At 51.1% G+C, this 13,175-nt stretch overlaps 2 protein-coding genes across 3 annotated transcripts in view; one reads left to right on the top strand and one right to left on the bottom strand.

The window, feature by feature from the left end:
- CDKAL1 (CDKAL1 threonylcarbamoyladenosine tRNA methylthiotransferase) overlaps positions 1-13,175 on the bottom strand; it is a 612,415-nt gene that overhangs the window by 443,929 nt on the left and 155,311 nt on the right. The window lies entirely within an intron of this gene.
- Positions 5,837-7,493, top strand: LOC137436896 (thyroxine 5-deiodinase-like). Its single transcript, XM_078787089.1, has one exon. It carries the CDS (start codon positions 6,153-6,155, stop codon positions 6,966-6,968), a length of 816 nt encoding a protein of 271 aa, XP_078643215.1. The 5' UTR covers positions 5,837-6,152; the 3' UTR covers positions 6,969-7,493.

Consider the following 13,175-nt stretch of genomic DNA (forward strand, 5'->3'; position numbering starts at 1 on the left):
ATCCTTCAGATGGGCAAGCAGCAGCCTCTTCCACCTCTTCAGACCTTGATAGAATCACGAGCTGGTCCAACACTTGGAATATGTCTTTCAATCCTGACAAATCTGGCACTCTCACTATCTCTCTCTCTGAAAGGAACATCTGGCAAACCCTTCTCTTGAAGAAGTTCAGTCATTCAAACCCCCAGTGTCTCACTATCAGCCATGATCTTTCTTGGGCAACCCACATTTGAAAGTTGGCCTCCAAAGCCAGTCACCAAGTGGGCATCCTCTTATCATGTGAAGTCTTTCCTTGGCACACCTGAACAAGGCCTTCATCCGCAGCCTGATGGAGTACCGTTCTTCCCTTTGTGCTGGCACCACTGCCTCTCACCTTTCTCAGTTTGACAGTGTGGAAACAAAGGCCTTCAGGATCATTGGGATCTCCCACAATGAAGCTGAGTCTCCCGTTGATCAATTTCATATCACAGACAAGTCAGTGATCTCGCTATCTTCTACAGCTTCCGGTCCACACTCTGCCCTTTCCATGGTCTATCCTCCGCTTCTCTACCCCTCACGACTCCTCAAAATTTCAGCAAGGCACATGTGACTATAGTTGTTGATCATGGTTGATCATGTGATAAAGGCACATGGTTGTTTCCAATAAACCCCTTATGGTGAAAATGCCAAAATCAAGACTCACTAATCACACATCTCTATATATAAAGGAGGAGTGTCTGTGTGTGTGTGTGTGTGTGTGTGTGTATATATGTGTGTCTGTCTGGATGTCCGCTTAAAACTCAAGAACTACACAACGGAGAAAAGTTTTAGACACAGATTCGGAATCAGCATAAAATCCCGGTGGTTTTAGGCTACGTTTTATTTTAATATCAATGGTTTAAAAAAACCGCGCCAGCTGCAATTCCATGGTGTAGTTTGTGGCGGCGCTAGACGTTCGGGGTGTATTGCAATGGTTTGTCGGGTTTGGCTGTGGGTCCAGAATAGCTCCAATTTCCTTTTGTTCTTCTACGTTTATTTTGAATCTTCTGTTACAACGCCTTCCTTATCTACCCCGACGAGGCCTCTACATAATTTCATGCAGCAGAATTTCGTGCATTTTGAGTGAAAGAAGTGAGACGAAGTTGAAGGAGGAAGAAGAGGCGCGATCACTCTGGAGGCCTTGATCGTGAGTGTAAATGGCGGGAATTGCGTTTGTATCGCAAAGTAAAGGATCTGCATTCATTTCTGAACTTGCATTGGTGGATTGTTATACATCTGCATTATTTTTCATAAAATAACTTTATGTTGAACTTGAAGGCTCCAAGCACGGACTATATAATTATATAGCCCTCATTGAGGTAAAAATAAAAGTAAAAATCCTGCTATCGCTTGCCAAGCTAGCCGTTCCCCTCTCCCCCTCCCCTCAGCTTCTCCCCCTCCCCTCGCCTCCTCCCCCTCCCCTCGCCTCCTCCCCCTCCCTCCTCTTCTCCCCTCTCCTCTTCTCCCCTCTCCCCCTCTTCTCCCCTCTCCCCCTCTTCTCCCCTCCCCCCCACTCCTCCCCCTCCCCCCCACTCCTCCCCTCTCCCCCACTCCTCCCCTCCCCCCCCACTCCTCCCCTCTCCCCCTCGCCTCCCCTCCCCCCCACCCTCACCTCCCATCCCCCCCACCCTCGCCTCCCCTCCCCCCCACCCTCGCCTCCCCTCCCCTCCCCCCCACCCTCGCCTCCCCTCCCACCCTCGCCTCCCCTCCCCCCCACCCTCGCCTCCCCTCCCCCCACCCTCACCTCCCCTCCCCCCCACCCTCGCCTCCCCTCCCCCCACCCTCGCCTCCCCTCCCCCCCACCCTCGCTTCCCCCTCCCCCCCACCCTCGCCTCCCCTCCCCCCCCACCCTCGCCTCCCCTCCCCCCCCACCCTCGCCTCCCCTCCCCCCCACCCTTGCCTCCCCTCCCCCCTCTCCTCTCCTCCTCCCCCTCCCCCTCCTCCTCCCCCCTCCCCCTCCCCCTCCCTCCTCTTCTCCCTCCTCCTCCCCCTCCCTCCTCTTCTCCCCTCTCCTCCCCCTCCCTCCTCTTCTCCCCTCCCCCCCTCTTCTCCCCTCCCCCCCTCTTCTCCCCTCCCCCCCCTCTTCTCCCCTCCCCCCCTCTTCTCCCCTCCCCCCGTCTTCTCCCCTCCTCCCCCGTTCCCCTCTCCTCCCCATCCTCCTCCCCTCCCTTCCCCCGCCCGGCAATGCCGGGTACTTCCCATGGCCAGCTGTACGTGGGCTGCTCGAGGGTTGGAAAACCAAGCAATCTTTCTGTCTTGGCACCAAGAAAACCAGAAATGTATACCAAGAGGTTTTGAGAAATTGAAAATTGACAAAACGTCATGGAGGAAATGTAGTGATATTGCTCTAAAATATACATGTTCTTTTCATCATATATTTGTATTATTCTTATTCAACCTGGGCAAAGCCCCCCTCCCCTCCCCCCTCGCCTCACCTCCCTCCTCCCCTCCCCCCTTGCCTCACCTCCCCCCTCCCCTCCCCCCTTGCCTCACCTCCCCCCTCCCCTCCCCCTCCCCTCACCTCCCGCTCCCCCTCCCCTCCCCCTCCCCTCACCTCCACCTCACCTCCCTCCCCCTCCACTCCCCCCTCCCCTCCCCCTCCCCTCCCCCTCCCTCCTCTTCTCCCCTCCCCCCTCTTCTCCCCTGCCCCCCCTCCCCTCACCTCCCCACCCTCATCCACCCTCTCCTCCCCTCCTCCCCCGTTCCCCTCCCCTCCTCCCCCGTTCCCCTCCCCTCCTCCCCCGTTCCCCTCCCCTCCTCCCCCGTTCCCCTCCCCTCCCCATCCTCCGCCCCTCCCCCCTCTTCCTCCCCCTCCCTCCTCTTCTCCCCTCCCCCCTCTTCTCCCCTCCCCCCTCTTCTCCCCTCCCCCCCTCTTCTCCCCTCCCCCCCTCTTCTCCTCTGCCCCCTCTTCTCCCCTCCCCACCCTCTCCTCCCCCGTTCCCCTCCCCTCCCCATCCTCCTCCCCTCCCTTGCCCCGCCCGGCAATGCCGGGTACTTCCCATGGCCAGCTGTACGTGGGCTGCTCGAGGGTTGGAAAACCAAGCAATCTTTATGTCTTGGCACCAAGTAAGAAAACCAGAAATGTTGTACACCAAGAGGTTTTGAGAAATTGAAAATTGACAAAACGTCATGTAGGAAATGTACTATTGCTCTAAAATATACATGTTCTTTTCATCATATATTTGTATTATTCTTATTCAACCCGGGCGAAGCCGGGTACCTCAGCTAGTATATATATATACATACATACACACACACACACACACACACACACACACACACACACACACACACACACACAAACACAAACACAAAAACACACACACACACACACGTTGTCTCATGGAATAGCTACTACTAGTACACAGAACAGGTTAGGACGCAATAGGACAAAAGGGACAGCAGAGAGAGGAGGGAAAACACCATCAGCAGAGCCGAAGGCCAAGACAGGTTGTGGCAGACAAACAATGGGTGTGGAGATGTATAGGTTGGACAAGATGGATACAGAAGGGAGCTCTCAGGATGGAAAACTGGAAATTTGGAAGCACCATGCTTCCAAATGCTAATGCTAAGACAAAGATACAAGCTTAATCCGACATTCGGGCTACACAGAACTTATTACATCGAGATTCTCTAGCACGACAGATGAAGCATGATACCTATGCAGATCTACCTGTATCTAGATATGCCCTACCCAACCGACATAACAATACACAGAGTCCAGGAGCAGTTGGGTGTGACTGCGAAAGGTGGGTAACAGAGAGCGAGGAGTTTGGAGACATTAGATTTGGAAGCAAGCACAGAATTGAGGCTTGGAAGACGGGCATTGTATTCATAAGTTTCTCAAGACCGTAACAATAAATTAAGGAGTCGGGGATGTCCTTTTTTTTTTTTTTTTTTTTTTGTATACAAGATCGAGGCTCATGAAAGAGCGAACATTAATCACACAGAAAGACAAACCGACACATAAAACATATAACATGGGGAGCGGTAGACAAGATGGGGAGAGAGGGGGAAGGACACAAACACAACATTTGAGAGCAGGGACCGAGAGACATGGAGACATCGAGAGATCGGGCGAGGGCTTTGGGGGGGGGGGGGGGGGGGCGTGGGAAGGGGGCGGTGGGAGAGGTATAAAACATATGGACACTGCCAGGACTTCCAGGAAAGAAGTTGGAATTTCACACAAGGTGGATCTGGGGTGAATTAGCGGGGGTAGAAAAGATCAAGGTTTTGGATGGGGGAAGATAAGAGATGGTGGTGAACAGCTGTTTTAAAGACCTGGAGGGAGGAGTGGGATTGAAGGGAGTGAGGGAGTTTGTTCCAGAGGCCTATGAGAGAAAGCATTCTTTTTAACAGATGTTGTCCGTTTTATTGGCAGTGGCCTGGATTGAGAAATCTGTCAGGTTGGAGCAGAGAAATTGGATGTTTGCGGTCCATTTTTCCACACAGTTAGGGACAGGGGAGGAGGAATTGGGAGGGTGCAGGAATGGGGGGGGGGGGGTGGTTGAGGTGATGGGGGATGTTTGAGTGTCAGGTGAGAGGAAGCATTGAGAGTGTGTGGTAAGGGGGAAGCATTGAGAGGGTGGGGTGAGGAGGGATGCAGAAAGGGGATACGTGAAGTTTTGAGGGAGTGGGTTGAGGGGGGAAATGGAAAGAGGGGACATGAAGTCGAGTGATGCCGATTCCAAATCCCCAAATTTAACAAATGGAGATGAAGATCATTGGATGGGAGGTAAAAATGGTTGTTGAAGGCACAGCTTTGTGGTGGTGCTGTAGGTGCGGGGTGGTGCTGTAGGTGCAGGTGCAGGAGGAAGGTTGGTGGACCAAGGGTGTGTTGTGTACAGTGAGAAAGAAAGGAAGAAGATTGACAGTTTTGAAATGTGTTGTTGTCTGGAGAAGTCAACCATGCTGGATATGGTTGATGTAAGAAGAGGAAGAGGCAGAACGTCCATGTGCTGCATGGATGGGGTTAATGATGCAACCAAGCTGCCTCTGCCAGAACTTCGGGAAGCAGTGCCAGGACTGGAATGTTTGGACTAATGCGATCATGAATGTCACCAGAAGTCAGACATGACTAGACAGAACTGACTATGGGGGGACCCATCCCCCAGAAACCTTAGCGCCCCCTTCTCATCTCAAGACCATCACTTTTGCCAAAGTACCACGTGGTATTGATGTAAACGGGTAAATGGGGTTTAGACGGATCATATTCCACGGTAACCCCTCTCCCTGCGCCCTGCACACTACACGATGGATATTTGATGACGTTTCCACTCGTCGAGATATGGAATGACAAGGTTCGAGAGATCAGGGTGCTGAACCGTGTGTACCATCGCTATCACGCACCATAAAAGCCGTAAACGAAAGTAGGTCAACACGGACGGAAGTCCCCGAGATAAGGGGCAATTAACCCAGTTTTCTCTCCTAATAACAACCACCTTATCCGAGAGTCGATGTGCCTTGTGAGGTTAACTATTAACGACGCGACTTGTGGTTAGTGCTAGTTATGTTATCAATGCAATGCTTGGCCCACGTTACACGGTGTGCAGGTGAAGCCGGGGCGCGACCTCATATGACTCCTTCTACCCACTCCTTCCCCATGTGATGAGGATCGGGTTTACCGGGCAGACATGAGCAGACGGCTCCTTGGGAACGATCTCGGGGTGCAGACCCGCCATGTCTGCGCTGAGCGTGTCGCGTACACATGGTGCGTCCTTTACCGCGTCTCACCACCATTAGCGGATTCGTGACGAAGAAATCCAAGGAACTTGGCACAGGACGTGGTGCAGTCTCTCCATATTGAATTACCACCGTATGAACACCGTATGAACCAACCGACCTCACTTGCCCTGCCCGATGAACACAAACACTCCGTGAATGCATTAACCCCCCATTCGTCCCCCATTCCGCCCGCGTAGACACACTGGGTACAAACCCGGTTTCGCTCCTCCTACTCCTTGGCATTTTGAAGTGGGAGTAGTTGGGGGAGGGGGAGGAGGTGGGGGCATACGAGTTGTCTCCTGGGGTCGTCGTGATGCGCGCCAGTGATTAGGGCCCCGGCAGTAATATATATAAATGGGCGAGCGAGGCCCAACAGGGAGGGTGGAATCGGGCGAGCTCCGCCAGGCGCCACCATGTCCTTGGTGAAGGATCTACTCGTGGTGGTGATCGTGCTGCCGTCGTTTCTGCTTTCCGCACTCTCGCTCTTCCTCCTCGACTGTCTGTGCGTCCGGCGCCGTATTCTCAAGCGCCTCCAGGACAAGGCAAGTCCCGAGGACCCCCCTTTCGACATCTCAGACGCGAGCAGGACCTTCACGGTCCCCGCGCTCCGCGCCGTCTGGCGTTCCCACGTGCTCGAGCGGGGCCGCGCGGCTCACCTGCACGGAGTGGCGCCGAGCCCGCGCGTCGTGCCTTTGGACGATCGGACCCACGACGAGCACCACTTGCTGGAGTACGCGCGACCCGGTCGACCGCTGGTCGTGACCCTCGGGAGCGGCAGCTGACCGCCATTTATGGCGCGGCTGGGAGCCTTCGGGCACCTGGCGGCGCGTTTCGCCGGAGCGGCGGATTTCCTCCACGTGTACGTGGACGAGGCGCACCCGGTGGATGGCTGGAGCAGCCCGGACGCGACCTTCCAGCTGCGGGCGCACCGCGACCTCCAGGAGCGCGTGGACGCGGCGCGTCGCCTCGTGCCGTTCCTGTCGGCCCACGCCCCCTTCGCGGTGGTCGCTGATACAATGGAGAACGAGTGCTGTGCGGCGTACGGCGCGGCCTTCTACCGACTGTACGTGCTGTTCGGCGGCAAGGTGGTGCACGAGAGCGCGAGGAGCATCGAGCACTCGGCCCTGAGCGCGCTGCGCCGCTGGCTCGAGCGGCACGAGGCCGCCGTGGAGACTCCCGGCTCGGGTCCCAGCTCGGGTCCCGGCTGCGGCACGTGTAGCGCAGTGTGAGCTCGCACCACGCGCCTCGCCACGGGACCTCAACTTCCGAGCCGATAATTTCACCTCTTTAATCCCTCGACGTATTTTAATTTTATTTTCATAACGCCGCGGCACTTGCGTCATGCTGGGGAATCGTCGTGGGGTTGTTGCCGTGATGCGACGTCATCGATTACGCAATGGCCAGTGACGCGGTGACGCGAACATTGCTGGAGCCGACGATGAGCGGCGCACGTGGACGGAGAGGGCGGGGCTATGGAGAGGGCGGAGCTATGGAGAGGGCGGGGCTAGGGGGAGACCCCGAGCGCGCTGCGTGAGGAAGGGTTCCTAAGCGGGGTTCCCGAGGAACTTTTCCGAAGGGACAGCGCTCGATGGTCGCCCACCCGGACGGAGCCCGGACATCGCTCGACAGCCACAACATGCACTGTGACCTTTTGATATCAATGCAAACTCCATGTTTGTTTCCCCTTTTCGCTTGTTCCGTGAACTTTGTGTTTACCTTTTGATACAATAATAAAATCATTCATTTGCACTCTTCACATTTCATGTTTTTCACCATCGACCATCGACCATCGCCATTGAGGGTCTGAAAGACGATCAGCGACCTTTCACCATTCTCACACGTGGCCCAAACATTTCGTGCGTTCAAGAAGTTATCGGAACGAGCTACAAATGCCTACTGCGGATCGATCGATGCGATCAAGAGGTCATTTTTTAGTATTTATTAATCACTCGTTATAAAATGCGGAGTTTCGTGGACTTTTTGAAGGTTTCTCGTATTGCACGCGACGACATTCGAACTGGAAACGTCGAGGGGAAAATATTTCGTTTTAAAGCCGGCTACTTGGTGTGCTAGCACTCAATTCTTGTGTACGTTTAAATGACTCATTAGGTGGTGTCGTTATGCCAACTGTTTTGTCGGGCACGCCAGGAGTCCAGAAATATTAATTTGACCCATTTTGACCTTTGACCCTTGTATAATCTCGAAAACGACTCCGATTGAATATGTTTCTCTGCATTCCTGTGGACACCGTTTGAAACACCTGTTGTAGCAAATCCGATGTCTAACGACTAAAATACAATGGGTTGGTAAAATGTTTGGGTTTCGTGTTTCACCTTTGACCCCTTGAATCGGAACGGGGCATTAAATTAAATATAACGGGTCAGGATGTATTGGAGCAACTACCGAGGAACCTGCTTGCGAAATGTGGAGAGGACACACTCACAAATGGTGTCCCATTGTACCTGTAAAAATTAATATTCAGAATGACGAAACGTTAACCACAGGTGGATAAGCCTGGTGTTGGCATAACGGTAAAGGTAAGTGGCTTGAGATATTAGGGTCTTGAGTTCGAGCGTTTCAAGCCCCTGTCGTCCGTTGAATGAACACCAGGTGGGTTAACTCAGCCTGCTACGTTGAATGAACACCAGGTGGGTTGACTCATCCTGCTACGTTGAATGAACACCAGGTGGGTTGACTCAGCTTACTACGTTGAATGAACACCAGGTGGGTTGACTCAGCTTGCTACGTTAAATGAACACCAGGTGGGTTGGCTCAGCTTGCTACGTTGAATGAACACCAGGTGGGTTGACGCAGCCTGTCATCCTTCCGAGGTCAGCAAAATGAGTGCCAGCTGACTGGTAATGGATGCACTGCATCAGTGGCACAGCCGCACCCCCAGAAAATGATGCAACCAGCAGACACAGGCTGCACACGAACCACCACCAGGTGAGATTTTGTTTATTTTGCAATTTTCAATACAAAATGGTGTTATATGATGACATAGTGGTGACCTACTCACCCTTGACATGTTTCATCTGAGGTCGACGAAGTCAACTATTGATCCGACCACAAAACTGTCGGCCTGGTTATCGCAGCCCAAATGTGCCGTTGTAATTTAGCTGTAATTGTATATATACATATATATATTGTTACGTAGGAAGAGGGTTGAGGAGATCGACAGTTACATCATGTAAATAATAGGATGGATCATGTGATCGGGTCGGCTAGATTTCTCGTGTAACAGGTATTTGTGTAAAGGTAAGTCGTCTTGTTAAATGTGCGCTGAGGAGACGGTGAGTGGTGTGTTTATCACAAGGTTTATTGTGTTCAATAATGTTCAATAATAATGTGTAAAGATTTCTTAATAATGAAGGTACGCTCGAGGTGTATCGCAAGCGGACTGCCGGGTCGGCTGGGGAACCAGAAGAGCTTCTTCAATCACCACCAAAGACACACGGACAGTGAGTGCATTGCGCTTTTAACTTTTTGACAGTTTGAGTGCAGTCGGCCATTATCGTGGCCTCACTGGAACATGCTGTTGGCCACGATCATGGCTCACGTAATTGTTCAACAATCTGTTTTGCTTGTTCCTATTTAAGTGTCCAATGGTTACCGTCTAGTGTTGCCTTATAAGAAACACAGATGTTTTATTCAGTTTGCTGAAAAAAGACCATATTTCTTATTGTATACTGGAAAAATTAAAAACTCAAACAGTTCAACGAAACACTAAAACGGACTGTTTGGCCAGTGGACCGCAATCATAATGCCTGTGTTTGGCCGGTGGACCGCAATCATAATGCCTGTGTTTGGCCGGTGGACCGCAATCATAATGCCTGTGTTTGGCCAATGGACCGCAATCATAATGCCTGTGTTTGGCCAGTGGACCGCAATCATAATGCCTGTGTTTGGCCAATGGACCGCAATCATAATGCCTGTGTTTGGCCAATGGAATGCAGTCTTAATGCCAATGTTTGGCCAATAGTCCGCAGTATTAATGCCTGTGTTTGGCCGGTGAACCGCAGTCATAATGCCTGTGTTTGGCCAGTGGACCGCAATCATAATGCCTGTTTCGCCAGTGGAATGCAGTCTTAATGCCTGTGTTTGGCCGGTGAACCGCAATCATAATGCCTGTTTCGCCAGTGGACCGCAATCATAATGCCTGTTTCGCCAATGGAATGCAGTCTTAATGCCTGTGTTTGGCCGGTGAACCGCAATCATAATGCCTGTTTCGCCAGTGGAATGCAGTATTAATGCCTGTGTTTGGCCGGTGAACCGCAGTCATAATGCCTGTGTTTGGCCAGTGGACCGCAATCATAATGCCTGTTTCGCCAGTGGAATGCAGTCTTAATGCTAATGTTTGGCCAATAGTCCGCAGTATTAATGCCTGTGTTTGGCCGGTGAACCGCAGTCATAATGCCTGTGTTTGGCCGGTGAACCAGAGTCATAATGCCTGTGTTTGGCCGGTGGGCCGCAGTCATAATGCCTGTGTTTCGCCAGTGGACCGCAGTCATAATGCCTGTGTTAGGCCAGTGAACCGCAGTCATAATGCCTGTGTTTGGCCGGTGAACCGCAGTTATAATGCCTGTGTTTGGCCGGTGAACCGCAGTTATAATGCCTGTTTTGCCAGTGGAATGCAGTCTTAATGCCAATGTTTGGCCAATAGACCGCAGTATTAATGCCTGTGTTTGGCCGGTGAACCACAGTCATAATGCCTGTTTTGCCAGTGGAATGCAGTCTTAATGCCTGTTTTGCCAGTGGAATGCAGTCTTAACGCCAGTGTTTGGCCAATAGACCACAGTCTTAATGCCTGTTTTGCCAGGGGAATGCAGTCTTAATGCCTGTTTTGCCAGTGGAATGCAGCCATAATGCCTGTTTTGCCAGGGGAATGCAGTCGTAATGCCTGTTTTGCCTGGGGAATGCAGTCTTAATGCCTGTTTTGCCAGGGGAATGCAGTCATAATGCCTGTTTTGCCAGGGGAATGCAGTCTTAAGGCCTGTTTTGCCAGGGGAATGCAGTCATAATGCCTGTTTTGCCCGGGGAATGCAGTCTCAAGGAAAGTGTTTGGCCAATAGACCGCAGTCTTGATGCCTGTTTTGCCAGGGGAATGCAGTCTTAATGCCTGTTTTGCCAGTGGAATGCAGTCATAATGCCTGTTTTGCCAGTGGAATGCAGTCATAATGCCTGTTTTGCCAGTGGAATGCAGTCTTAATGCAGTTTTGCCAGGGGAATGCAGTCTCAAGGAAAGTGTTTGGGCAATAGACCGCAGTCTTAATGTCTGTTTTGCCAGGGGAATGCAGTCTCAAGGAAAGTGTTTGGCCAATAGACCGCAGTCATAATGCCCGTTTTGCCAGTGGAATGCAGTCATAATGCCTGTTTTGCCAGTGGAATGCAGTCATAATGCTGTTTTGCCAGTGGAATGCAGTCTTAATGCTGTTTTGCCAGTGGAATGCAGTCATAATGCCTGTTTTGCCAGTGGAATGCAGTCATAATGCTGTTTTGCCAGTGGAATGCAGTCATAATGCTGTATTGCCAGTGGAATGCAGTCATAATGCCTGTTTTGCCAGTGGAATGCAGTCATAATGCCTGTTTTGCCAGTGGATTGCAGTCTTAATGCCTGTTTTGCCAGTGGATTGCAGTCTTAATGCTGTTTTGCCAGTGGAATGCAGTCATAATGCTGTTTTGCCAGTGGATTGCAGTCATAATGCTGTTTTGCCAGTGGATTGCAGTCATAATGCCTGTTTTGCCAGTGGATTGCAGTCTTAATGCCTGTTTTGCCAGTGGATTGCAGTCTTAATGCTGTTTTGCCAGTGGATTGCAGTCATAATGCCTGTTTTGCCAGTGGATTGCAGTCTTAATGCCTGTTTTGCCAGTGGATTGCAGTCTTAATGCTGTTTTGCCAGTGGATTGCAGTCAATAATGCCTGTTTTGCCAGTGGAATGCAGTCATAATGCTGTTTTGCCAGTGGAATGCAGTCATAATGCCTGTTTTGCCAGTGGAATGCAGTCATAATGCCTGTTTTGCCAGTGGAATGCAGTCATAATGCCTGTTTTGCCAGTGGAATGCAGTCATAATGCCTGTTTTGCCAGTGGAATGCAGTCATAATGCCTGTTTTGCCAGTGAAATGCAGTCATAATGCCTGTTTTGCCAGTGGAATGCAGTCTTAATGCCTGTTTTGCCAGTGGAATGCAGTCATAATGCCTGTTTTGCCAGTGGAATGCAGTCATAATGCTGTTTTGCCAGTGGAATGCAGTCATAATGCCTGTTTTGCCAGTGTAATGCAGTCATAATGCCTGTTTTGCCAGTGGAATGCAGTCTTAATGCTGTTTTGCCAGTGGAATGCAGTCTTAATGCTGTTTTGCAAGTGGAATGCAGTCTTAATGCTGTTTTGCCAGTGGAATGCAGTCATAATGCCTGTTTTGCCAGTGGAATGCAGTCATAATGCCTGTTTTGCAAGTGGAATGCAGTCTTAATGCTGTTTTTCCAGTGGAATGCAGTCTTAATGCTGTTTTGCCAGTGGATTACAGTCATAATGCCTGTTTTGCCAGTGGAATGCAGTTATAATGCCTCTTTTGCCAGTGGAATGCAGTCTTAATGCTATTTTGCCAGTGGAATGCAGTCTTAATGCTGTTTTGCAAGTGGAATGCAGTCGTAATGCCTGTTTTGCCAGTGGATTGCAGTCTTAATGCTGTTTTGCCAGTGGAATGCAGTCATAATGCTGTTTTGCCAGTGGAATGCAGGCTTAATGCTGTTTTGCCAGTGGAATGCAGTCATAATGCTGTTTTGCCAGTGGAATGCAGTCATAATGCCTGTTTTGCCAGTGGAATGCAGTCATAATGCCTGTTTTGCCAGTGGAATGCAGTCTTAATGCCGGTTTTGCCAGTGGAATGCAGTCTTAATGCCTGTTTTGCCAGTGGAATGCAGTCATAATGCCTGTTTTGCCAGTGGAATGCAGTCATAATGCCTGTTTTGCCAGTGGAATGCAGTCATAATGCCTGTTTTGCCAGTGGAATGCAGTCATAATGCCTGTTTTGCCAGTGGAATGCAGTCATAATGCCTGTTTTGCCAGTGGAATGCAGTCATGATGCCTGTTTTGCCAGTGGAATGCAGTCATAATGCCTGTTTTGCCAGTGGAATGCAGTCATAATGCCTGTTTTGCCAGTGGAATGCAGTCATAATGCCTGTTTTGCCAGTGGAATGCAGTCATGATGCCTGTTTTGCCAGTGGAATGCAGTCATAATGCCTGTTTTGCCAGTGGAATGCAGTCATAATGCCTGTTTTGCCAGTGGAATGCAGTCTTAATGCCTGTTTTGCCAGTGGAATGCAGTCATAATGCCTGTTTTGCCAGTGGAATGCAGTCATGATGCCTGTTTTGCCAGTGGAATGCAGTCATAATGCCTGTTTTGCCAGTGGAATGCAGTCATAATGCCTGTTTTGCC

The sequence above is a fragment of the Myxine glutinosa genome, chromosome 11 (genome assembly GCF_964187855.1).
Source record: "Myxine glutinosa chromosome 11, kmMyxGlut1.1, whole genome shotgun sequence".
Classification (NCBI taxonomy): Eukaryota; Metazoa; Chordata; class Myxini; order Myxiniformes; family Myxinidae; genus Myxine; species Myxine glutinosa.